Source organism: Chamaea fasciata, unplaced genomic scaffold, assembly GCF_029207755.1.
Source record: "Chamaea fasciata isolate MVZ Bird 193981 ecotype frontalis unplaced genomic scaffold, bChaFas1.0.hap1 SCAF_28, whole genome shotgun sequence".
NCBI lineage: Eukaryota > Metazoa > Chordata > Aves > Passeriformes > Sylviidae > Chamaea > Chamaea fasciata.
In genome coordinates, this window is record NW_027094113.1 from 4730254 (window position 1) to 4755385 (window position 25132).

The 25132-nt window shown below is 57.2% G+C and overlaps 1 protein-coding gene across 1 annotated transcript in view; it reads left to right on the forward strand.

The window, feature by feature from the left end:
- LOC136302280 (fibrillin-2-like) overlaps window positions 1-25132 on the forward strand; it is a 74099-nt gene that overhangs the window by 25860 nt on the left and 23107 nt on the right. Inside the window, exons 7-28 of the mRNA XM_066205692.1 lie at window positions 759-884; window positions 5590-5715; window positions 9215-9367; window positions 10008-10205; window positions 10666-10809; window positions 11800-11919; window positions 12537-12662; window positions 13548-13670; window positions 14320-14595; window positions 14938-14991; window positions 16492-16617; window positions 17203-17328; window positions 18484-18603; window positions 19002-19139; window positions 19437-19487; window positions 19924-20049; window positions 20903-21130; window positions 21260-21385; window positions 21793-21921; window positions 24019-24144; window positions 24514-24639; window positions 24957-25079. Coding sequence (XP_066061789.1) covers window positions 759-884; window positions 5590-5715; window positions 9215-9367; window positions 10008-10205; window positions 10666-10809; window positions 11800-11919; window positions 12537-12662; window positions 13548-13670; window positions 14320-14595; window positions 14938-14991; window positions 16492-16617; window positions 17203-17328; window positions 18484-18603; window positions 19002-19139; window positions 19437-19487; window positions 19924-20049; window positions 20903-21130; window positions 21260-21385; window positions 21793-21921; window positions 24019-24144; window positions 24514-24639; window positions 24957-25079 — 2991 coding nt within the window. The remainder of the gene's footprint in view (window positions 1-758; window positions 885-5589; window positions 5716-9214; window positions 9368-10007; window positions 10206-10665; window positions 10810-11799; window positions 11920-12536; window positions 12663-13547; window positions 13671-14319; window positions 14596-14937; window positions 14992-16491; window positions 16618-17202; window positions 17329-18483; window positions 18604-19001; window positions 19140-19436; window positions 19488-19923; window positions 20050-20902; window positions 21131-21259; window positions 21386-21792; window positions 21922-24018; window positions 24145-24513; window positions 24640-24956; window positions 25080-25132) is intronic.

Consider the following 25132-nt stretch of genomic DNA (forward strand, 5'->3'; position numbering starts at 1 on the left):
CCAAAATAGAGAATTCTGAGAGCAGAGTCCTGAACAGAGCCCCAAAACAGAACCCCAAAACAGAGAATCCAGAGAGGAAAACCCCCACAGCAGAGCCCCAAAGCCCAGAACTCTCTGTGGAACTTTGCCAAATCCCCCCACTGTGGTCAAGGAGCATCTCCATGGACCTGGAGATCCCCTGGGATCTTCCAAACCCTTTTTATCCCAGAGATTCTGGTGGCTCTGGTGAGCTCCTCCATCCCTCAGGGTGGCCTGGCTCAGGCTGCCGCTCCCCCCAAGGAACCCAAATCCTTTGGGGAGCATTCCCACACCTTGGTCTCTCATTCCTGTCCATTCCCTGGGGTGATTCCCTCTGGAACGTGGCCCAGCTCCTCCTCAGAGCCCAGGAAAATTCCGGGATCCGTCTGTGGCTGCTGCTCCCTCAGTGTCGTTGTAGGACACGACAGAAAGACAAGACACTCCGAACATTTCAGAAGGCAAAGAGCACAGAGAAAAAAAAGGCTTTTATTGTCTAATTCTCCCTGCCTTTTATAAGGTTAAACCAGAGAAACAGCAAAACGCCACCTGGAGAAAGACTGTTTGGAGAGAGGAGAGCTGTTCACCAGGGTTGTTTGGAGAAAGAACTTTCCTGAGAAATTTTTTCCTCGGGGCGAGGGGGGAAAAAGTCAGCAGCTGCTAGCAGGCTAAAAAAAAAAATCTCTCAGACCCAGAAATATCAGAGCCTCACCTCCCTTCTCCTCCTCCTCCTCCTCCCGCAGATGTGGATGAGTGCCAGGCCATCCCCGGCCTCTGCCAGGGTGGGAACTGCATCAACACCGTGGGATCCTACGAGTGCAAGTGCCCTGCGGGGCACAAACAGAGCGAGACCAGCCACAGGTGTGAAGGTAAGGGAGGCTCCACTCGCCCAGTGCCCCTGGGGCGTTTCAATCCATCTAAATCCTGGTTTTTTTCTGAGGTAGAGGTGGGACTGAGCTCCCATTCGGGCTGGATCCTGTCCCTGGGGCATTGAAATCCTGTTTTTTCTGAGTTAAAGATGGGACAGAGCTCCCATTCCAGGCTGGATCCTGTTTCTGGGGCATTGAAATCCTGGTTTTGTCCCTGGAGCACTTAAATCCTGTTTTTTTCCGACTTAGAGGTGGGGCAGAGCCCCCATTCCAGGCTGGATCCCACTTCCCAGCCAGCCCTGCCAAAAGGGGATTTAAATCTGCTTCCCAGAGGCCAGGAAATGAGGAATAGACCCTCAAGCCAGGAGGAAATGGGTTGGTTTGTTCACAGAGGGGTTTTTGTTTAAGGGTGTTTTAGTGGGAGCACAGACTGATGGCACAGGAGGGATCTCGGGAAGGTTTGAGCCGAGCTCAGCTCAGGGTTCTGTCGGGTTCTGAGCCCGCTCACGCCCGGAAAACTCAATGACTTTTAATTTCGAGGCTCTTGGTTAGGGCTGTGAGGATTTATTCCGCGTGGGACGGGAAGCCAGGCTGGCTGCGGGGGCTCAGGGAGAGCTCTGGGAGCCCCTGGGGTCGGGATGGGATGATCCTGGAGGTCCTTCCCGCCCAGACCACTCCAGGGTGGTGTGCCCTGGGTTCAGGAAAACTTTCCCCGAATGGAGGCAGGAGCTCCAGGGGTCGATCCCTGCCGGGGGATGGACATTCCTTCACCCCCGGGAACCATCTGTGTCTGAGCATCTTCCTGGGCAGGGCGCCAGGAGACTTTTCCCTGAACCCCTGACGGGATTCCTGCGCGCCTCCCGCATCCAAGGGCTGCATTTGGGGGATCCAAACTCCCTTTTTTTTTTTTTTTTCTGGTGTGTGTGTGTGTGTGTCAGGTGAAGGATCAGCTCCCCGAATCCAATGAAATTCCATGAGATTTGCCCGGCCGGGGTGGGGGCAGCAGGAAGCTGCTCCTGCCTCTCTCACGCCGGGCTGGGGAGCGGAGCACATCTGAAACTGGTTGAGCTGGAATCTCCTCCATCCCGGGGATTAAACCAGATCCGTTGTCTGGAGCCATCCTGCAGATGTGAGAGGGGCCTCCCACTTCCCCCGGGCGCTGGAAGAGCTGCCCCAAACGGCCCCAAAGAGCCCCAAACGGCCCCAAAGAGCCCCAAACGGCCCCAAACGGCCCCAAAGAGCCCCAAACGGCCCCAAAGAGCCCCAAACGGCCCCAAAGAGCCCCAAACGGCCCCAAAACAGCCTCAAAGAGCCCCAAATGGCCCCAAACGACCCCAAAGAGCCCCAAACGACCCCAAAGAGCCCCAAACGGCCCCAAAGAGCCCAAATCAACCACTAACAGCTCCAAACAACCCCAAAACGGCTCCAAACGGCTCCAAACGGCTCCAAACGGCTCCAAAAGGCTCCAAAAGGCTCCAAAAGGCTCCAAAACGGCTCCAAATGGCCCCAAACAGCTCCCCTTGCCTGTCCTGCCCACAAAAAGGGACAATTCCAGCATTCCCAGGGCCTGCTGCATCCCTGGGGTCACCACCAGGACAGGAGGAGCTTCCCTTGGGATCCGGGAATGACGGACAGGAGGGGTTCGATCCCAGGAAAGTGGAATCACCTCTGGGATTCCCTGAAAGAATGTTTGAACCTGGATTAAACCTCCCTGGGAGATTCCCCCCGGTGTTCCGGGGCTTTGTGCCCGGTGGGAATTCCTGGTGGGAAGTCAGCAGCTGGATTGTCTCACTGATTCATTAGCGATACCCCCTCATTAGCGACGTCCCTTCATTAGCGCCAGAATCGCCCCCAGCCGTGTTCTGGGAGGGAAAACAGAGATAACGGCGGTGCCTCCTTATCTCCTGACACAAACCTTATCTCCTGGCACCTGGAATTCCGTCCCCGGAGGATAAAGACGCTTTTCCCGACCCGAGATATTCCACCACGCTGATAACGGAGGCCCCTGATTTCCCTGGATATTCCCTGGGTGGATCCTCAGCTCCGGCGGGATAAACGAATCCCTTTTTTTCCTCTCAGTCCAGCCGGGATTTGGAGCTGAACCTCCTCCGAGCTGCTCCGGCTCCAGGCTCATCCTCGATGGACGGGACAGTTCCAGAGTTATCCCATTGTCCATTGTATTCCAGCTGCTCCGGGGGATGATGGGAATTCCTGGCACTGCTGCTCCCTTCCTGAGGGGCTGGGAAAGAGGGAAATGTTGGATTTAGGGAAGGGTCGGGATTTAGGGGTTTTCTCGCTCCCTAAAAACCGCCGGAGACGAGGTCGGCCCAGGAAGCGCCGAAAATTAAGTTTGGGTTGTGCAAAAACAAACGAGCCACGAGGGCAGGAATTGCCGGGGTCGGGATGAATGAACCGATCCCACGCCTGGATTACGGCGGAAAAGAGGGGAAAAAAAAGCAGGATCTGTTGAGGTTTTATGGGAATGAGAGCCCGGGGAGAAGGGCAGGGTTGGATCCAGCTGAGCTCTGAAGGCGACGGGAGGAAAATTCTTGGACACAAGAAAAATTCCTGGTGCAAAGTGGAGAGAGGGAAGATCAAAGGCGGTCAGAGACACATCCCGCTGCTCCAGAGCCCATAAATCACGGCCAAGAGGAGCCGGTGGCACTTTCAAATGATCCTGGAAGCAACCGGAAAAACGGCACCGGAGGGAACAATTCCGCGGCGCAGATTTTGGGGGCGGAATCGCCGCCCGGACAAAGCTTTTCCTGCCCTAATTCCAGCGTTTCTCTGCCAAGAATTTCGCTTTTTAACGGCCCCTTCCTGTGCTGCAGGACAAAGGCCGAGCTGTGCTATCAGTGAGGTAAGGCCAGGGCCTCATCCAGCATTCCCAGAGGAATTTGTCCTGCATCCAAAACCCCGCCCAGGGTGATAAGAGACAAATAAAAATCCACGGGGAGACACCAGGAAAGGGAGCGGGAGGCTGCAGGCAGCAGCCTCAGCTGGGATTCGCCCGTTTTTGGCCTCTCCGGGATAATCCTGCCAGAGGGAACAAACCCCGGGATTCCAAACCTCCTTTTTTTATCTCGCCCCTTTCGATGCGAGGTGCTCCCTATGCACAAAAATCCGGAGCACAAAGTGTCACCGGGGCACAAAAATCCTGAATTTTCCCGATGTTCCTGCACCACAAATGGTTATGGACGGGACCCCACAACCACCTCCTTCCCATTTCCTCACAAAGCCCCTGCAAAGAGATCCAGGATTTGGCTCCACCCAGAGCTCCTTTCCCTGGATTTTTGGGTGGTTTGGAGGTTCCATTTCCCTGGATTTTGGAGGTTCCATTTCCCTGGATTTTTGGGTGGTTTGGAGGTTCCATTTCCCTGGATTTTGGAGGTTCCATTTCCCTGGATTTTTGGGTGGTTTGGAGGTTCCATTTCCCTGGATTTTGGAGGTTCCATTTCCCTGGATTTTTGGGTGGTTTGGAGGTTCCATTTCCCTGGATTTTGGAGGTTCCATTTCCCTGGATTTTTGGGTGGTTTGGAGGTTCCATTTCCCTGGATTTTGGAGGTTCTATTTCCCTGGATTTTTGGGTGGTTTGGAGGTTCCATTTCCCTGGATTTTGGAGGTTCCATTTCCCCGGATTTTTGGGTGGTTTAGAGTTTCCATTTCTCCCCTCCGTGGTTCCTTTCAGGGAGGGCAGGGCAGCGAGTCCCTGGTGCTGCCCCTGAGGGATCCTCACCATTTTCTCCACCAGATCCTGGGGTGTTTTCAGCCCATGGAAAAGTTTTGGAGTTCCCACCAAGGTTGGGATGAGCTCTGCAACTCCTCCAGAGGCTCTGCAGCCTTTTCCAACATTTTCAGCCTTAATTGGACGAGGCCGATTCCAATCCCAATCCCGACCCGGGCTCCAAAATCAACGTTTGCCTTGAATCCTGCCATTGTCTGAGCAGCAGAGCGCAGGATCCCGATTTAATTCCCAACAGAAGGCTCGGAAAAGTCGGGAAGGAGCCAGGGCTGGAGCTGGCGGCGTTCCCTCCCCCGGCGCTGGGTGTTAATGAGCGGGGAATGAACCGGGTCACTCACAAAAAGGAAAATCGAGAAGGAAAAACGTGGAAAAAAAAAAAAAAAAAGGAAAAAAAGAACTGAAAGGACAACAAAGCCTCCCCGGGGCTCAGGTTGCCGAAGTTCAGGATGTGGAGTCCTGCAGGAACCGGCTCCTTTCCTGCCCCTCGGAGCTGGGATTGTCGTGGGGTGGAGAGAAGCAGAGACCCCACAAATCCCCTTTTGGGAGAATTTTGGAGACCCTTTGCTGTTACTTTTAGGGACACACAAAGAGGCAAGGTCAGCAGGAAAGTTCCGGTTTTATTTTTCCGACTCCATTTTCTATCCGCTCGGGTCAGAAGGTAAAGGTTGGCCGTGCAGGTTGCCGCCTCTTCGACCCCCTTGGTGGACATCACCATCGATCGCGTCTCTCCTCCCAGAGGAGAAACGTGTGAGCGAAAGAAACGAGTTCTAAAAATACACGCGGCTTTCCTAAAGCCGCGTGAGAGTAAAATGCGGACGCTGAAAAGCGGGAGAACTTCGAGCGACACTTCGCGGCCTCCAGCATCCCCCAAAAACCGCATTTCCCCTCCTCTGTGCGCCGCGTTTGGGCGGGAAAAGGGACTTTGGGCATCTCCCAGCGGGGTTTTTCTGTGTCCCTTTGCAGACGTGGACGAGTGCGGGGCCATCCCCGGCGTGTGCGACGGCGGCGACTGCACCAACACCGTGGGCAGCTACGTGTGCTCCTGCCCCCGCGGCTTCGCCAGCAGCCCCGACGGCTCCCGCTGCCTCGGTGAGAGCGGGAAAAACGGGATTCGGGGCGGGGACAGCGCGGGGAGGGTCCGCGGAGGGATCCGGGGGGTGGTGGGTGGGAGATGCTCCTTGTTCCAGGTGCTCGCTGCTCCGTCCTGCTCCTCCCGGAGGGGCTCTCCTGCTCTTTGTCTCTCCCTGGAGTTTGTCCGTCCCGGAATTCCTCCCTCTCTAAAATTTGTCCATCCCAGAATTTGTCTGTCCCAGAATTCCTCCCTCTACAAAATTTGTCCATCCCAGAATTTCTCCCACTCCGGATTTTGTCAATCCCAGAATTTCTCCCCCTCCAGAATTTGTCAATCCCAGAATTTTTCCCCTCTCTGGAATTTGTCCACTCCAGAATTTCTCCCACTCCGGAGTTTCTCCATTCCAGAATTTCTCCCTCTCCGAAATTTGTCCAGAATTTCTCCCTCTCTGGAATTTGTCCACAATCTTTCCCTCTCTGGAATTTGTCCAGAATCTTTCCCGCTCTGGAATTTATCCACTCCAGAATTTCTCCCTCTCCAGAATTCCTCCATTCCAGAACTTCTCCCTCTTCGGAATTTGTCTATTCCAGAATTTCTCCCTCCAAAATTTGTCCATCCCAGAATCTCTCCCTCTCCAGAATCTGGGCTCTGGGGGTCTCAGTGCTGACAAGGACACGAGGAGGAGGAGGAGGAGGAGGAAGAGGAGGGTTGGGGGGATGTTGGAACCCTGGTCTGAAAGTCCATTTGCCCTCAGGAAGATGAGGATGGGGAGATCTGGGAACAGGAATTCACCATGCAAAGTGTCAGGTGCAGCTTTCTGTGCAAATGAATACAGAAAAAAAAAAAATTAAATCAGCTCCAAATTCTTTTCAAGCCGCGGATCCTGGAGCAGGATTAAATGTTTTAGTTCCAGGAGGAAAAAAAAAAAAAAAAAAAGAAGTTGTGAAGTGTGAGTAAAAAGCAAAGCCCAAATCCTCATGTTTGGGAAACTGATAGATTTTAATGGGAATGGAATTTCTTTCCTGCTGTTTCCCAGCCCCTGCCACGAGCCCAGAGGGGTGTGACAGCCCTGGGATGAGTCATGTGGACATTCCCCGCTTTCCTTGAAACCCAGAGCTTCAAGGAACGAAAATAAATCAAATTGGAAAGCCCAGATTTAAAAATAGTCCCGGGCTGATGTAGCTGCAGTGGACTCTGACTCCACCTGACCTGGCTCTGGGTGCTCCTGAGCTCCCTTTTTGGGACAGGCTGGGTTTGTTTTGGCCAAACCCACAGCTCCTGCTGGGGTGGGGCTGCCCTGGCACCCAGAATTTTGCCAGCTCTGCTCCAGGGGGGTCGCGGGGAGAGTTTGGGGTGCCAGGTTTACGTCCAGGGAGCAGCTGGGGAAACAGGAGGTGGATAAATAATCTCTTAAAGCAGCAGGAGAGGGGAGATTGTCACACCCAAGGTGGACCCAAAATGGACAACTGGTCATGAGATTTGACATTTTGATAAGTTTTGGTCCATTTGCACATCGGGGTTTAATTGTCCAACTCCAGCTCCAGGTTGTGAGGTCTCATCCTGCTTGTTCCTCCCTCCAGCCCACCCTTGTTTGTGCTTTTGGGCCCGAGAACTTGGGACTGTTGTCCTTGGTCTTGATCAGAAAAGGGATTTGTTTTGTGTCCCTGCTCTGTGCAGGACACAGGATGTGAGCTCAGAGCTGCACCCCTGGGCAGCACAGAACGTGAAAAACATGAAATGAAAACTCGAGGCAGCACGAGGAGCTGCTCCAGCAGCTGGGGGGGCTCCGTGGATTTTCCTTGGTCCAAAGGGTTCCTGTTCCAGAGCAGATTCTGCAAAGAATGATTTTCAAATGAAGACGAATGGCCTTGCAGACGTGCACATGGTGTTCCTTCCCTCCCTCCCTCCCTCCCTGATGCTCAGCCCGCCTGCCCTGGCCTTTTGGAGCTTTTTAAAATTTATTTTTCCCTGAGAGTGCAGCAAAGCTCTGAGGGGTTTGGGCTGTGCCTCTCCTCGGGCAGCATCAGCAGGTTCTGGACCTCCAATTCCGGGTCTTGCTGAGCCTGGCCAAGCCCTGGGCCCAGAGGGGCTCGGGAGGGTTTCACTGAGGGGTTTTTCTTTGATCCACTTCGGTCTGAGCAAGAGAAAAAGGAAACGTGAGGGTTGTGGGATGGAGGGATGGGCTGGGAGGGAGCTCAGAGCCCACCCAGGGGTGTGCAGGGACTCCTCCCAGCCCGGTTTGGGGGGATTTGCTGTGCTGGATGATCTCTCCTGCTGCTCCTGGGGTCAGGACACAGCCCGTGGGGCGGGTGCAGCCCCCCCGGGCCAGCCTGGAATGGCTCCTGTCCCCTCGGGATGAGCAGGACCAACCCTCCCCTCGATCCTGGCTGGCCCTCCAGGCTTGGTCCCCACTTCGGAGCTCCCCCTAATCCCATCTGGAATTTCCCCTCCCCTCCCTCCTGCGGCATTTTCTGCTTTCCTGGGGTTTTGTGCGAAGCGGGACCCGAACGCCCCCCGGGCTCCTCCTCCCCTTCCCCAGGATTAGGAGCTGCTCCAGCTCTGAATTCGATCCCTGCTCTCAAATCCCCCTTCTCCGGGTCTGACTTCCTCCCCGCCGCTGTTTTCGGCGGATGAAGTTTCCTGAAAGGGGCAATTCCTGCCGAGCCCAGCTCTGAGGAAGGATTTGAGCCGGGGTCACTGTCCCCTGCGGGTCCCCGAGCTGTGCTGGGAGCAGCGGTGCACCCACAGCCCGCAGATCAAACAGCCCCGGGCAATTAATTCCAATTAAATTCCCGGGAAGTGGCAGCCACAGCCCCGGGAGACTTTCCCCCTCATTAATTGACTTGAGAAAAAAAAAAAAACAAAAACCAACAAACCAAGGTGGGAGAGGAAGGAGGGGAAGGTTCCAGGTTTTCCTGGAGGGGGGGTTGGCTGGCGCCAGGTGGGTGTGAGAGCCCCTCGGTCCCCTGGGCCTTGGGCAGGAGCCACAAACGCCCAGCAGGGCCAGGGGGGACTCAGGGGGGAGAGGGGATGGCCGGGAGAGATTCCATCGGGAATGGGCCCTCGGGACACGGCTGACAGGGGGGTGGTGGCACATTGTGACTGTGTGTCTTCTTCTCCCTGTCCCATCCCTGTCCCATCCCTGTGCTCCTGTCCTTGTCCCTCTCCATCTCCCTGTCCCTCTCCTGTTCCTTCCCCATCCCCATCCCTTTCCTCTCCACGTCCTGTCCCTGTCCCCATCCTGTCCCTGTCCTGGCCCCATCCTGTCCCTGTCCCATCCCTGTCCCTGTATCCCTGTCCCATCCCTGTATCCCTGTCCCATCCCTGTCCCTGTATCCCTGTCCCATCCCTGTCCCTGTATCCCTGTCCCATCCCTGTCCCTCTCCTCTCCCCATGCTGTCCCTGTCCCATCCCTGTCCGTGTCCCTGTCCCATCCCTGTCCCTCTCCTGTCCCCATCCTGTCCCTGTCCCACCCCTGCTCGTGTCCCTGTCCCCGCGGTGTCCCTGTCCCCGCAGACCAGCGCCTGGGCACGTGTTTCTCGGCGCTGCTGGGCGGGCGCTGTGCCGGGGACGTTCCGGGCCAGGCCAGCAGGATGCAGTGCTGCTGTGACTCGGGCCGCTGCTGGGCCATCGGCCAGACCCCCGAGATGTGCCCCGTGCGGGGCTCGGGTGAGTGCGCCCCAAAACCCAAACCCCAGTGCGCCCCAAACCCAAACCCCAGTGCTCCCCAAACCCAGCAGCCTAAAACACTGTGGCTGTTGTAAAATGAGGCTGGAAAAGCTCCCTGAGAGCACCAAACGTGTCCCCAAGTGTCACATCCCCGTGGCTGTTAAACCCCATTTGGGGATTCCTTTTCCAAACCATTTCCATGAGGAATTTTTTCCCGTGATACCCAACCTCGCCCTCCCCTGGCACAGCTTGAGGCCGCTCCCTCTCGTCCCACCCTTTGTCACCTTGGAAAAGCCCAACCCCGTCCCCTGGGCCTCACCTGAGGCTGAGCCAAGGCGAGGGTTGATCCCAGCTCCTGCTCCCTGTCCTTGGCTCCCGGCAGGGCTGGACCTCTCCCGGGGCAGAGGAGGGTGAGCCCGGGCAGGGATGGAGCCACAGCCCGTCCTGCCCTGCCTGGAGGGATCCCTCGGTCCCAAAAATCTCCTCCCAGACCCCCTAGCACGCTGTTCCTGGTGTGCTGTGGGGTGTTCAATCCCTCCTGGTCCCTCTGCCCCATTCCCACCATTTCCCATCCCCATTCCCATCGGGAGCCAGCTCTCCGCTCCCCGCAGGGACTGGAAAATCCCTGGTTTTGTTTCAGACGAGTACCGCCGGCTCTGCATCGAGGGACTCCCGGTGGTGCCAGGCTTCCCCGGGAACTTACCAGGAAATCCTGGATTCAGGCCCAACGGAGTCGGGCCGGGGCTCAACGGGCCCGGAGGGATCGGCCCGAACGGCGCCAACGGGCAGGGCGGGATCCCGGGGCTGCCCGGGATGGGCCCCGGGAGCTCCAGCATCGGTAATTCCCGGGTTGGTCCCGAGCTGCCCAGCCCGGGGAGGGTTCCCCAAGGCTGGAGGGACACACGGGATGTCCTGGCCCGGGGAGGGTTCCCCATGGCTGGAGGGACACACGGATGTCCCGGCTCGGGGGATGTGGCAGCTGGGCTGGGCAGGGGCTGAGCTCACACAGACCCCGCCAGGGAATGTCTCCCTGATTCCCAAATGGGTTCCCAAAAGCTCCAGATAGGAGCGGAGCTTTCCTGTCACCAGCTCGGTCTCATCCTCCCCAGCTGGGTTTGCTCCCCGCCTTGGGGTCCTCTGACACCCCCCAGAGAGCTCCTGGGACACCCTGGGGCACCCCAACCTCCCTGTGCCCCCAGGAACTGCCACCACCCTGAGTCCTGGGGACACCCAAGGGCTCCCCCAACCCCTCTCCGTGCTCCACCCCAGGGCTCCGTAACCCTCCCTGTGCCCCCCAGGAACGGCCACGCTGAACCAGACCATCGACATCTGCAAACACTTCACCAACCTGTGCCTGAACGGGCGCTGCATCCCCACCCCGTCCAGCTACCGCTGCGAGTGCAACATGGGCTACAAGCAGGACGTGCGGGGGGAGTGCATCGGTGAGTGGGGGGCTCAAAGCTCCCGGAGCTCCTCTGGAGCTGTTTTACACCACAAGGACACGAAGACTCCGACTCCAGGAGGCTGGGAATGACTCCTTTATTCTTGGGATGTGTCTCCCCTTTTACACGGTTTCACACAGGCCAGTTGGATTGGTGACAAGGAGGCAAACCTCTTCACTCGCGTTGGTCAGAGCAGAGGGACATCAAGGGGAAATCCCTCCTCGGGAAAATATGCGAACAGATTTGCAGTTACTAAAACATGGGTCTTGTTTACAGAAAATTCCCTGGGAAAGGAATTTCAGAAAAAAAACCAGGGCTGCACTCCTCCAGGCTCCTTTTCCCAGCCCAGGGCTTTGCTGTGCCTCGGGGTCCTGCTGTGCAGGGGGAAAATGGGCCACTGAAATCACTGGATCAATATATATACACTTACATTTATTGATGTGTAAACATTTAGATATAAAAATATACCCACGTTTATATTTATTGATATATAAACATTTATATAAAACACATACACATTTATAATTGCTTATATGTAAACTTTTATATATATAAATATACATATACACACACTTATATGTATATATTTATTTATATGGAAACATTTACTGTTTACATAAAGTCACAGTTACAGTTTCTGGCACTGCTGTTTATACATAAAAGTGTTTTGGATTGGCTGAGCCGTTTGTCCGTCGGACAGGCACACATCCTTCAGGGCACCTCGCTGGCCAAGTGTCCATCCCCACGCCGTGTGTCTTCTATCTGAGTTCTGCATTTCTTGCGGACACTTTCCCGGGCTCTTGCTCATTATTTTTAGCCCTGTCGTTGTCCCCGTAGCCTTGACGAATCCTTGAGAGCTCTGATAAACGAGACTGCAGGTGTCTTCTCCCCTACAAACAGTTTGGCTGGTGCAGGGAACGGCTGAAGTTCCTCAGGTGCGTTGCTGCAGGGTCCCTCACAGGTGGGGTTTATTTTTTCCCCCCCTTGCAGATGTGGACGAGTGCTCGAGCAGCCCCTGCGTCCACGGCGACTGCGTCAACACCCCGGGCTCCTACCACTGCAAGTGCCACGAGGGCTTCCAGAGCACCCCCACCAAGCAGGCCTGCATTGGTAAGGGCTGTCCCCTCCTTTTTTGGGGGGGCAGAGGGGTCAGCAGAGCCCCTGGAGCCCCACAAAAGAGTTGTGGGGGTGAAATGCAGCGAGGAGTTCTCAGCGCTGCCAGGTGTGGGATGGGATCTGCCCAGGAGAAGTTTACTCCGCCTTGGTTTTTCCTTAAAATTTCCTGGTGGCAATGGAGGGACCTGCAGGGTCCTCCCCAAGCACAGAATCCTGTTGGGACAACTTTATTTGACAAAAGGGGGGGATCCTGGGCCGGAATTGGTGCGGATGCAGGATTTCCTGCAAGGCTGCTCTGCTGCAGGTGGGGCACTGCCGAAAACGAGGGATGGGAAGGGAAAGTTCCACCATGGCAGCAACCAAGCCGAGGCGGATTTCCCATGGCAGCGCCCAAGCTTTGAAATCTTGATTTTCTCCCTCCCTGACAAAGTGGCTCCCAAACTGCCCGGCAAAGAGAAACGGTTCCGAATTCCCCGAGCGGGATTTTTGGGGTTGAATTCCAGCGTCTGATGGTTTCCCAGCAGAAATTAAGAAACCAATATTAAGCCAGAAATTGACATTAAACCGGGGCCTCTCCCTGCTCCCCCTTTTTGGGGTGCTTTCCCCTGCAGACATCGACGAGTGCATCATGAACGGGGTGATGTGCAGGAATGGGCGCTGCGTCAACACCGACGGCAGCTTCCAGTGCATCTGCAACGCCGGCTTCGAGATCACCCCCGACGGCAAGAACTGCGTGGGTGAGGCTCCTGGGCACGCTGGGCGTCACCCTCACCCCTGGGGCAGCGACCTGGGGGGTCCCCCGAGGACGGGGAGGCGTTCCCAGCAGGGTTTGGGGTGCAGGGGGATCAGCGGGGAGCGCTGGGCGTGCAGCAGGAGCGGGAAATGTCACCCTGGGCTTGGAGCTGATGCTCTTGGAGCGTGTAGTGGTTTGAAAGCAAAACAAGCCAGAGGCTCCGAGTCAGAAATACCATTTAATAAGAAGAAAGGAAAAAAAAAAAAGGTAAAATAGAATAAAATAAATGCAATAATCCAAAAGACCACTGGCAGAGTCAGGATACAACCCGAGCAGGGTGGTAGAAGCAGTCCAGATGAGGTGGTCTTCCTGAAGCAGTGATCCCGTACAAAGGTCTGGTAGCTCGGGTCCTCTGGGAATCCAGTGGGTGAGGGCCTCCCGTACTGTCCCAGACCCCGGATTATATCCAGGTGAGAATGCTTGGCTCCTCCCCCTGGGCGGAGCATCTCACAATGGGATGATGGGTCATGCAGGGGGTCCTTGATGGCCCATTGAACAGAGACAGATCTTGGAGGGAGTTATCTGTGAGTCATGGGCAAGGCATTGATGGGCCATTAACAGAGGATAATGGCCCAGAGGGCGGGGCCTGGGGAAACACCAATCCAATCCAATCCAATCCAATCCAATCCAATCCAATCCAATCCAATCCAATCCAATCCAACAATTGGATTCAACAGTCCATGAAGATTCTGATAGAACGCTTTGTGCACATCCCACACTACAACCCAGGACAGAGCACCCAAACCCCTCTCCCCGCTTTGGTTTGGGGCACAGGGGAGGGTTTTGGGGGGCACAGGGAGAGGGTCTCGCTGCAGCTCTGTGCCCCCAGACCACGACGAGTGTGCCACCACCAACATGTGCCTCAACGGGATGTGCATCAACGAGGACGGGAGCTTCAAGTGCATCTGCAAGCCCGGCTTTGTGCTGGCTCCCAACGGGCGCTACTGCGTGGGTGAGCGATAATCCCGGCGGGGCTCCTCCCGGCCCCGGCCCCGGCCCCGGGCCGCCTTCCCTCGGGGCACCGGGAGTGACAAATCCCGGGGGCGGCCGGGCAGCTCCTGCTCTGCCGCTGGGAATTGTCCCTTCCTGAGAGGATGGGGGACAGGGGAAAGGTTCTCGTGTCCTGAGCCCGTCTGTGTGTCCTGAACCCCTGTCCGTGTGTCCTGAGCCCCTGTCCGTGTGTCCTGAGCCCCTGTCCGTGTGTCCTGAGCCCCTGTCCGTGTGTCCTGAGCCCTGTCCGTGTGTCCTGAGCCCCTGTCCGTGTGTCCTGAGCCCCTGTCCGTGTGTCCTGAGCCCCTGTCCGTGTGTCCTGAGCCCCTGTCCGTGTGTCCTGAGCCCTGTCCGTGTGTCCTGAGCCCTGTCCGTGTGTCCTGAGCCCCCGTCCCTGTGTCCCAGTCCTCTCTCCTCATGCCCCAACCCTCTCCCTGTGCGTCCCAACCCTCTCCCCATGTATCCAACCTTCTCTCTGTGTCCCAGCCCCCTCCCCATGTGTCCCAGTCCCCTCTCCGTGTGTCCCAACCCTGTCTCTTCATGTCCCACCCCTCTCCCCGTGTGTCCCTCACCCCGAGCTCACCGCCCTCCCGTCCCTGCCCCGCTCCCAGACATCGACGAGTGCGAGACCCCCGGGATCTGCATGAACGGCTGGTGCATCAACACGGAGGGCTCGTTCCGCTGCGAGTGCCTGGGGGGCCTGGCCATCGGCGTGGACGGCCGCGTGTGTGTGGACACCCACATGCGCAGCACCTGCTACGGGGGCATCAAGAAGGGCTCCTGCGCTCGCCCCTTCCCCGGCGCCGTCACCAAATCCGAGTGCTGCTGCGCCAACCCCGACCACGGCTTCGGGGAGCCCTGCCAGCCCTGCCCGGCCAAGAACTCCGGTGAGGCCGTGCCTGGGTGGGCAGGGAGGTCCTGGAGGGTCGCTGGGATGGCCTGGGGAGCTGTGGGAATGGGGCAAGGGGTGCCAGGGAGCCAAAAAGTGCATATGATATAATATGATACAATATAATACAATATAATACAATATTATACAATATAATACAATATAATACAATACGATACAATATAATACAATACGATACAATATAATACAATACGATACAATATGATATCATACGATACGATACGATACGATATGATATATGTATTATATATACTATATATATTATATATATTATATTTGTGTCCTGCCCCGCTGATGGCTCTGCTCTGTCTGTCCCCAGCGGAATTCCAGGCTCTCTGCAGCAGCGGCATCGGGATCACGGCTGATGGCAGAGGTGGGTGCAGGATTCCCCAGGGACGTGCAGGATTCCCCAGGGATCTCTCAGGGATGTTCAGGATTCCCCAGGGACGTGCAGGATTTCCCCAGGGATCTCTCAGGGATGTTCAGGATTCCCCAGGGACGTGCAGGATTCCCCGGGCACGCCCCGCAGCACCCTCAGCTGCTCTTCCTGGAGCAGGGATGGATCAGTGGGGGCTGTGCTCCCCGCTGGGATGGCCACGAGCAGCGGGACCCTCCCGAGCAGCGGGACCCTCCCGTGGTTCCTCTGCCCTCCAGCTCCTCCTCGGGCTGTCCCAGGCACGGGGAGGTGACAATCGGGGCTGTTCTGAGATCCAAGAGGTGGCGGTGCCAGCCCCGGGCAGTGCCTGGATCAGCAGGGATAGCAGGGAGCAGCCAGGCACGGCCTTGCCAAGCCTCCAGATGGGAAGGAGCCAGAGGAGAAGCCCCGGTGGCTCCTCAGGCTCCCGTCCAGGGCTCCGTGTCCTGGCCAGGGGCAGCCCCATGGGAATGGTCAGACTCCTTCTAGCAAGGCCAAGCTCTGGTCATCCCACCCTGCCCGGAGCCAGGGCTGCACTCGGAGCTCTCCAGGCTGCCTTTCCCTGGACACTCCTGACTGGAACTGAGCTCCAGGAGCGTGGGGACAAAGGCCAGCAGGGCCTGGGCAGCCGTGGCCATCTGGCCCTGGGGGGGCCCTGCGGTGCCAGCACAGCCTGGGCTGGGCTGGGGCTCACCGGGGGGAAATCTCTGCCCTGGCACCGAGATTGGCCCCAGAGGAGCAGAGGAAGGGGTGACGCTGCGGGGAAGGGGTGACGCTCCAGGGAAGGGGTGACGCTGCGGGGAAGGGGTGACGCTGCAGGGAAGGGGTGACGCTGCGGGGAAGGGGTGACGCTGCGGGGAAGGGGTGACGCTGCGGGGAAGGGGTGACGCTGCAGGGAAGGGGTGACGCTGCGGGGAAGGGGTGACGCTGCGGGGAAGGGGTGACGCTGCAGGGAAGGGGTGACGCTGCGGGGAAGGGGTGACGCTGCAGGGAAGGGGTGACGCTGCGGGGAAGGGGTGACGCTGCGGGGAAGGGGTGACGCTGCAGGGAAGGGATGGTGCCCACCTGCCTGCCACCCTTCAGGGTCAGTCAGTGCTCAGTCCAGGGATAATCAAAGGGCCTGAGCTCAGTACTGGGATAAAAACTCTGGGATGTCACACCAGGACCTAAGAGCCCTTTGACATAAAACTGGGCTTATCCCGGCCCCTGATCCTGAGCTCAGAGCCTCAGGCTGGCTCAGGACAGGGAGAAGCACATCCTTGGATGTGTCCAAAGCCAGGCTGGACAGGGCTTGGAGCAGCCTGGAAGGGTGGAAGTGGAACGAGATGAGCTTTCAGGTCCCTCCCAAGCCAAATCATTGTGATGCTCCGTAATTCCTGCAGCCAAGAGCCAGGAGGGGGGAGGTTTCTGTCTCTGCATTCGCTGGGCTCCCCCTCACGTGCCTCTTTCCCCTGCCAGACATCAACGAGTGCGCCCTGAACCCCGACATCTGCCCCAACGGGATGTGTGAGAACCTGCGGGGCAGCTACCGCTGCATCTGCAACCTGGGCTACGAGTCCGACCCCACGGGCAAGAACTGCGTGGGTGAGTCAGGGCCTGCCCCGGCGTTTTTGGGGTGCAGGGGGTGCCTGGCACCTCCAGGAGCTGCTGCAGCACCTGATCCCCTCAAACACCATCCAAATCCTCCCCAGCTGCTGGGCTGGGGGCAGGATGGGAAGGGTGGAAGGTGGAAGTCGTGGGTTGGGATAGGGATTGGATGATAAAAACAAGGGGTTCATTCCCTGCTCGCCGTGGAGGTTTTCAGCACCTCTCAGGAGAGCAGGGGAGACTCCACGAGTTCCTTGTGAGGGAAGAGAGCAGGGGCAGCTCTGATTTGGGCTCTGGGAGCAGGGACAGGAGCCAGGGAACAGCTGGAGCTGTGTCGGGGGTCAGGAAGGAGAGCAGGGGAAGGTTCTTCTCCCCTGAGGGTGGTGGGCACTGAATTCCCAAGGGGAACGGGCACAGCCAGAGCTCCAGGAGCGCTGGGACAGCGCTCTGCGACAGGCTGGGGTTGTTGGGGAGCCTGTGCGGGGTTGGATCGCCCATCCCGTGGGTCCTGTGATGGTGTGGGGGGTGGAATTAACCCTTCCCAGCCCAAGGCAGCTGAGGGACGCGGCGGTCTGTCCCCAGATGTGGACGAGTGCAGCGTCAACCGGCTGCTTTGTGACAACGGGCTGTGCAGGAACACCCCCGGCAGCTACACCTGCACCTGCCCCAAGGGCTTCGTGTTCCGCACCGAGACCGACACCTGCGAAGGTAACGCGGCCGCCCCAGCCCCTGCCAAACCCACGGCCTGAGCCCCTGCCTGGGGCTGGGATCCCTGCCTCCCTCCTCGCCCCACTGCTCGGGGCTGCCCCAGCCACACCTTTGGGGCTCTGCGGCTTTTACATCGTTTTTTGGGGTTTTTTCCCCCCGTGGTTTTTAGCGGTATTTCACACTGGGTTCAGAGCACTTGGACGCCTGACCCCAGAACAGCTGAGCCTGGAAACCAGAGCCGTTTCCTCCAGGGCCACAAAATCTGAGCTTGAGGCCTGACCAAAAGTGCAGGGTTTGGGGAATTGGATCGAAAGGCTGTGATTCGGAGGGGAGGAAATGGTTTCCTGTGCACAGAGGCCTCAAGTATTTGAAGAGTGGCGCTTTGCACTCAAGTGCCCCAACCGCCCTCAATCCAAATCATTTTTTAAAATCTCGTCGTTTTGATGTTGTTACTGGAGCTGCCTGTATTGCATGTTTCTGCTTATATTTTCTATATTTATACGGAGTTTATACATAGTTTATGATTTATTCGTTATATAACATAATATGTAGTATTTATTACATTCTATATTATATTTGACATAATATGTATTGTCGTCTCTGTTTCATATACTATATATTATATATAGTACATAATATATGTTATAGAAAATATATTAAATAATAGATCATATTATATATTGCATATATAATATAATATATATGATATGCAATATATCATCTATGATGTATAATACATTTTATAGTATACAGTATATATCATTATATAATATATATGATATATAACATACCATCTATTATATATAAATTATGTACTATATATCATATATTCGTATATGACATAGTATTTTAATGTTCTGCATCGCATGATTAGATTATCTCACAATCTATTTCTATATTGCATCCTTTATATCTTTATATATAATGTATTTACACATTTAAACTTTAAATGTATTAACACATTAAATACATTAACACATTTTAAATTTTAATTATCGCACTTAAAACAACGCAAGAACAACCCCCCAGTTTAAATCCACCGTTCTTCACACTCTGTTCTCTCACCTCCTCCCGTCTGTGTCCCCCAGGGCCGTGTCCGTGTCAGTGCCCCCAGTGACCTCTGACCCCGTGTCCCTTTGTCCCTTGTCCCCGCAGACATCAACGAGTGCACGTCCAACCCGTGTGTGAACGGGCTGTGCCGGAACAACGCCGGCTCCTTCGCCTGCGAGTGCTCCCCGGGCAGCAAACTGGACCCCAGCGGCACCATCTGTGTGGGTGAGCGGGGCCAGCCGCTGCTGCCAGGCCGGCTGTCACCGCCGGTGTCACCTGCACGGCCGCCTGGCCTGGCACGGGCACAGGGGGCGGGGATGGGTGGGGTACTGGGGAGGAATTCCTGTGTCGAGGCTCTGGGATGGAATTCCCAGGGTTGCTGTGGCTGCCCACGGCTCCCCGGCGGTGTCCCAGCCAGGCTGGAGCACGCTGGGCTCAGGGGTGGTGTCCCCGTGGCAGGGCTGGCTGTGAGGTTTGGGGACCCGCCCGGTTTGTGGGAACAGCCCTGACCCCACATCCTAAAGGGTCAGTGACCCCCAGGGGCAGTGGGGAGGGGACAGCCGCTGCCAGCTGCCCCCCGGGGGGCACGGAGCAGCCCCTCAGCCCCCGCCGTGTCCCTGCAGACAGCATGAAGGGCACCTGCTGGCTCAACATCCAGGACGGGCGCTGCGAGGTCAACATCAACGGGGCCACGCTGAAATCCGAGTGCTGTGCCACGCTGGGGGCGGCCTGGGGGAGCCCCTGCGAGCGCTGCGAGATCGGTGAGGCTCTGCCGGGCTCTGTGGGGCTGTGCCGGGCTCGGCCATTCCCGAGGGAATGCCAGAATCATGCCGGGGGCCGGGATGGAGATCAGGAGCAGAGAGAAATCCCCAGAGGGTGGTCGGGTGGTCGGCACTGACACTGAGAACGCTCTCGGGGCCAGGGTGGGATTGCTGGGGTGTGGTGGAGGGTCAGGAGTGGGGCTGGGTGATCCCCTGGCTCCCTCCCAGCTCCGGAGATTCCAGGGTGCTGTGGGGAAGCTGGGAGGGTTTCCTTGCTGACATCACTGTTCCCTGCAGACACGGCCTGTCCCCGGGGCTATGCCCGCATGAAGGGCGTCACCTGTGAAGGTAAAGGGCTGCAGGAAGGGAAACCTGCTTTTCTTGGGAATGGGAGCGAGGTTCCCCTGCTGCTCTCCTGCCTCTCCGAGTCCTGGCGGCATCTCCACTCTCTGGTCGTGTGTCTGCGTGTCTGTCTGTGTGTCTGTGCCAAGGTCCTGGCTCCCTTTGTGCCTGGTTTCCATGGATAAGTTTCCATGGATAAGTTTCCATGGATAAGTTGCCGCTCGGAGCCTGGTGGGCATCTCTGGGCTCCTCCGTCCTCCTCCAGGAGCTCCTTGGTGCCCCCCTGGTCATGTCCCCTGTGCCACCCCTCACCTGTCCCCACCCTTGTGCCACCCCTCACCTGTCCCCATCCCTGTGCCACCCCTCACTGTCCCCACCCTGTGCCACCCCTCACCTGTCCCCATCCCTGTGTCACCCCTCACTGTCCCCACCTGTGTCCCAGACGTGAACGAGTGCGAGGTGTTCCCGGGCGTGTGCCCCAACGGGCGCTGCGTGAACTCCGCCGGCTCCTTCCGCTGCGAGTGCCCCGAGGGGCTGACCCTGGACGGCTCTGCCAGGACCTGTGTGGGTAAGGACGCCTCCCCCTGCCCTCCCAGCTGCGCCCTCCCCACCAGGAATTCGCGGGGATACCTGGGAGAGCCCCGAAACCTCACAGTTTTGTGTCCCCAAGTCCAGCCAGTGACAGCGTTGTCGTGCTTGGGTGGGCTTCAGGAGTGAGCAGATAACTCCGGGGGTTAAAGCCCTGAAAGAGCTCCTGGGCACCCAGGGCCAACCCCCTGCCCTCTGCAGGGGCCGCCGTGTTTGAGGGAAGCCTGGGTGTGACACTCGGGGCCATGTCTGGGTGACAAGGAGGTGTTGGGTCACAGGCTGGACTCGATGGTCTCAAAGCTCCTTCCCAACCTAAATTCTGGGACTCTGGATGATCTCAAAGCTCCTTCCCAACCTAAAATCTGGGATTCTGGATGATCTCAAAGCTCCTTCCCAACCTAAATTCTGGGACTCTGGATGATCTCAAAGCTCCATTCCAACCTAAATTCTGGGATTCTGGATGATCTCAAAGCTCCATTCCAACCTAAATTCTGGGACTCTGGATGATCTCAAAGCTCCTTCCCAACCTAAATTCTGGGACTCTGGATGATCTCAAAGCTCTTTCCCAACCTAAATTCTGGGACTCTGGATGATCTCAAAGCTCCTTCCCAACCTAAATTCTGGGACTCTGGATGATCCCAAAGCTCTTTCCCGACCTAAACTCTGTGAGGGTCCCTCCTCTGGGACCAGCGGTCCACGCTGTAGAATCCCTCCCCAAAAGCCCCTTTCCCCATCCACGTGGGCGCTGTTCGGAGAGCACCCCGCGGCCAGAGCCGCCCTCAGCACACGGACCCCGCGGCCCCGGGGGCTGAGGCTGGCCGTGTCCCCCCCAGACGTGCGGGTGGAGCAGTGCTACATGCGCTGGGACGAGGACGAGTGCACGGAGCCGCTGCCGGGGAAATTCCGCATGGACATGTGCTGCTGCTCCGTGGGCTCCGCCTGGGGCTCCGACTGCGAGGAGTGTCCTCGCCCCGGCTCCGGCGAGTACAAAGCGCTCTGTCCCCGCGGGCCCGGCTTTGCCAACCGCGGGGACGTGCTCTCGGGACGGCCCTTCTACAAAGGTGAGGGGGAAATTTGGGCTGGGCTGGGCTGAGCCGGGCTGGGTCCCCCTCAGCTGCTGCCTCAGGGGGCTCATGGAGATCCCCCCCCCCCTCCCCAGAGTTGAATTTCTCTGATTTTTCCCCTCCCAGACGTGAACGAGTGCAAGGTGTTCTCCGGGCTGTGCACCCACGGCACCTGCAGGAACACCATCGGCAGCTTCAGGTGCATCTGCGGCAATGGCTTTGCTCTGGATGCCGAGGAGAGGAACTGCACAGGTGAGGGAGCCCCTCGGGGCTCTTCCTGCTGCTTTTTGGGGGGGGCTCAGCGGGCTGGGGGTGCCCGGAGGAGTCCTGGCATTTATTTAGGGACATGAGGACAGCCACGAGCAGGAGCATCAAGGCCAGGCTGGATGGGGTTTGGAGCACCCTGGGGCAGTGGGAGCTGTCCCTGCCCGTGGCAGGGGATGGGATTTAAGGTCCCTCCAACCCAGTCCTGGAATTCCATGAGGCTCCTCCTGGCTGTGGGGTGGAGGCTCAGCCCTGCCCCAGGGAGCAGCAGACCCTCAACCCGTTGTCCAGGGATGCGGAATTCCTCTGCCCGCCGGTGGCAGGTGTGCGGTGCAGGCAGCCCAGCGCTGCCTCTGCTGGCCTGCCCTGCCCCAGCGCCCTGTCCCTGTCCCCAGACATCGACGAGTGCCGCATCTCCCCGGACCTGTGCGGCCACGGCTCCTGCGTCAACACCCCGGGCAGCTTCGAGTGCGAGTGCTTCGAGGGCTACGAGAGCGGCTTCATGATGATGAAGAACTGCATGGGTGAGTGAGGCTGAGCCCCCTGGGCTGGGCTGGGCTGGGCGAGAATGGGCCACTGAAATAGAGGGATCAGTGTGATTCCAGCAGAAGCCGTTTATTGTTTACATAAAGCCACAGTTACAGTTTCTGGCACCGCTGTTTATCCATGCAGGAGTTTTTTGATTGGCAAAGCCGTTTGTCCGTCGGACAGGCACACATCCTTCAGGGCACCTCGCTGGTCAAGTGTCCATCCCCACGCCGTGTGTCTTCTATCTGAGTTCTGCATTTCTTGCGGACACTTTCCCGGGCTATTGCTCATTATTTTTAGCGTTGTTCCCGTAGCCTTGACGAATCCTTGAGAGCTCTGATAAACGAGACTGCAGGTGTCTTCTCCCCTACAAACAGTTTGGCTGGTGCAGGGAATGGTGAAGTTATTAAACCCCTGGGCACCTCCTGAGCCTCGTGGCACAGGAGGATGGATCATTGCACGGATCAAGCCCTCCCTGAGGAGTTCTGTGCCCCTTCCACCCCGTCACCTGTCAGTTATAGGGGCTCCCTTTACCTGCCCATTTCACCTTCCCGTATCCTCACATCAATCCCTTACCGCTCCTCCTCCCGTCTGCCCCAGGCTTGTTTTTATTCTGTCAGAGTCTCATCTGTTTTCAATTGAATAATCCTTGTTTGGAGCTTAAAAAAAAAGAAAAAATAAAATCCCATCGGTGACCTCAGCACCTCGGTTTGTCTCCAGCAGCTCAGCCAGACTCTCGCTGTCCTCTAATTCCTGGCATTCCATGTTCCTCTCCTCTGTCCAGCCAGACTCGCTTGTCTCACTGACCTGCTCTTAATGTTCTGCTTTGGCTTGGGCTTTCAAACCACTTCAAGCCATGATTCAACACCATTTATTTATTTATTTTTTCGTGTTTTATTCTCTGTGCTCTTTAAAATAAATCACTGCCCCTGGCAGGGGCTTTGCCTTTTCCGTGCAATTTGTAGCGTGGGTTTCCACGGCTCCCACTGATCATCCTCCTCCTTCATCCTCCTCCTTCATCCTCCTCCTTCATCCTCCTCCTTCTGCTCCATTCCTGGGACTCTGGGAATGTCACAGTCCTCACCCATGACCTGGTGCCTTCTCACACTAATCACATTTCTAATCTTTATAGAAGGATATAAATTTCATTGTGCTTTTCATTGTTCTTTTCTTTCTTTTTAATTTAATGCTGTTACTTGTCCAATTCGTCTTTATCCTTTTTTTTTTTTTTTTTCTGGGTGACAGGCAGCTGAGTCATCTCACCCTGAGGGCAGTGGTGACATTTTGTCATTGCCTGTGGTCAGGGATTAACTTCTTCCCACCTGTGTTTGGCAAAATTTCCTCCTGTGGGAGGAATTCTTTCCAGCCTGGGGCAGGGGACAACACCAGCAGTGAAAATGCAGCCGGGGGCTCCCCAGATCCCACAGATCTGGGGGTGTTTTGTACCTGTCACCCCCATTTTCAGGGGTATCCCAGCCCTCTCTACCTGAAAATCTCATCAATCCAAGTCAGGGAAAATATCCCATTCTTAACTTCAAGGCTGGAGTCAGGAAAAGAAACGTGAGAGGAAAATGAGGGAGGGGTTTTTTTAATATATCCAACCTCAGTCCCTTTCTCTGCTGTCACTGAGGGGCTCTTGGGGTCTGCTGGGGTCAGGGCACGAGCTGGGATTTCCACTGGATCCAAAGCCAGCTTTCCCTGACCTGTTAACTGTGATATTCCATGTCCTGGGATCCAAACCCTGCGCTCCCTGCCCTGTTCCCTGGGTGATATTCCCTGTCCTGCGCTCCCTGCCCTGTTCCCTGGGTGATATTCCCTGTCCTGCGCTCCCTGCCCTGTTCCCTGTGTGATATTCCCTGTCCTGGAATCCCTGCCCTGTTCCCTGTGTGATATTCCCTGTCCTGGAATCCCTGCCCTGTTCCCTGTGTGATATTCCCTGTCCTGCGCTCCCTGCCCTGTTCCCTGTGTGATATTCCCTGTCCTGGGATCCCTGCCCTGTTCCCTGCCCTGTTCCCTGTGTGATATTCCCTGTCCTGGGATGTTCCTCCATCGGAGAAGCCTCTGGAAGGGACCAATCCCATTTTCCCGTGCAGACATCAACGAGTGCGAGCGGGACCCGCTGCTGTGCCGGGGCGGGATCTGCATGAACACCGACGGCAGCTTCGAGTGCATCTGCCCGCCGGGGCACGAGCTGACGGCAGAGGGCAACACCTGCATCGGTGAGGGGCCCCGGCAGGGAAATCCCACACCAAGAGCTCCTGCAGGGCCGGGCCTCTTTCCTTCCCATCCCCGACATCCCGGCCCTGGGAGCGGCCGAGGGCTGGGAGCAGCCTGGCTTAGGGGAAGGTGTCCCTGCCCGTGGATGATCCCTAAGGTCCCTCCTCCCGCCCCAAACCTTCTGTGCTTCCACGATAAATGGGTCCAGCTCATCCAAGAGGAGGGAGCAAGCTCATCCCCAGCGTTTCGTTGCGTTGGCGTTGTTCATTTTGCTGCTAAAATGGGACAAATCCAGCTTGGACACCCAGGGGCGGGCGCCAGATGATGGCCCCGAGCAGGGCTGGCTGCTCCAAGGGCTCTTGTCCCCTCAGACATCAACGAGTGCTCCCTCAGCGACAACCTGTGTCGCAACGGGCGCTGCGTCAACGTCATCGGCACCTACCAGTGCTCCTGCGACTCGGGCTTCCAGGCCACGCCGGACCGGCAGGGCTGTGTGGGTGAGTGCTGCTCCAGGCGGACCTCCCAGAACCCCGGGATGAGCCCAGAGCCCTCCTGGGCGTTGTTTTCAGAGGGAAAAGCAAAAGGGGAATGTCGCAGAGGGGTGACAGCCAAAGCTGTGCTGCTGGTGCCTGGCGTTGAGAGCGCTGCCAGGGGCTGGGGAGAAGGGATCGGGGGGTTTTCCTGTGGCTGGGGGAGATTTGTGTCCTCTTCTCCCACCCCAAGCTGCAGCCTGGGCTCTCGTCCGTGCAGGGCCAGGGGTTGGGCTGGATCCCTGTGGGTCCCTCCCAGCTCAGGCCGCTCTGGTTGTCCCCAGACATCGACGAGTGCACCATCACCAACGGGGGCTGTGACACCCACTGCTCCAACTCCGAGGGCAGCTACGAGTGCAGCTGCAGCGAGGGCTACGCCCTGATGCCAGACAAGAGGTCCTGTGCAGGTCAGTGGCCACCTTGGCTCTTGCAGGGTCCTCTGTGTCCCCCACGTTTGGCT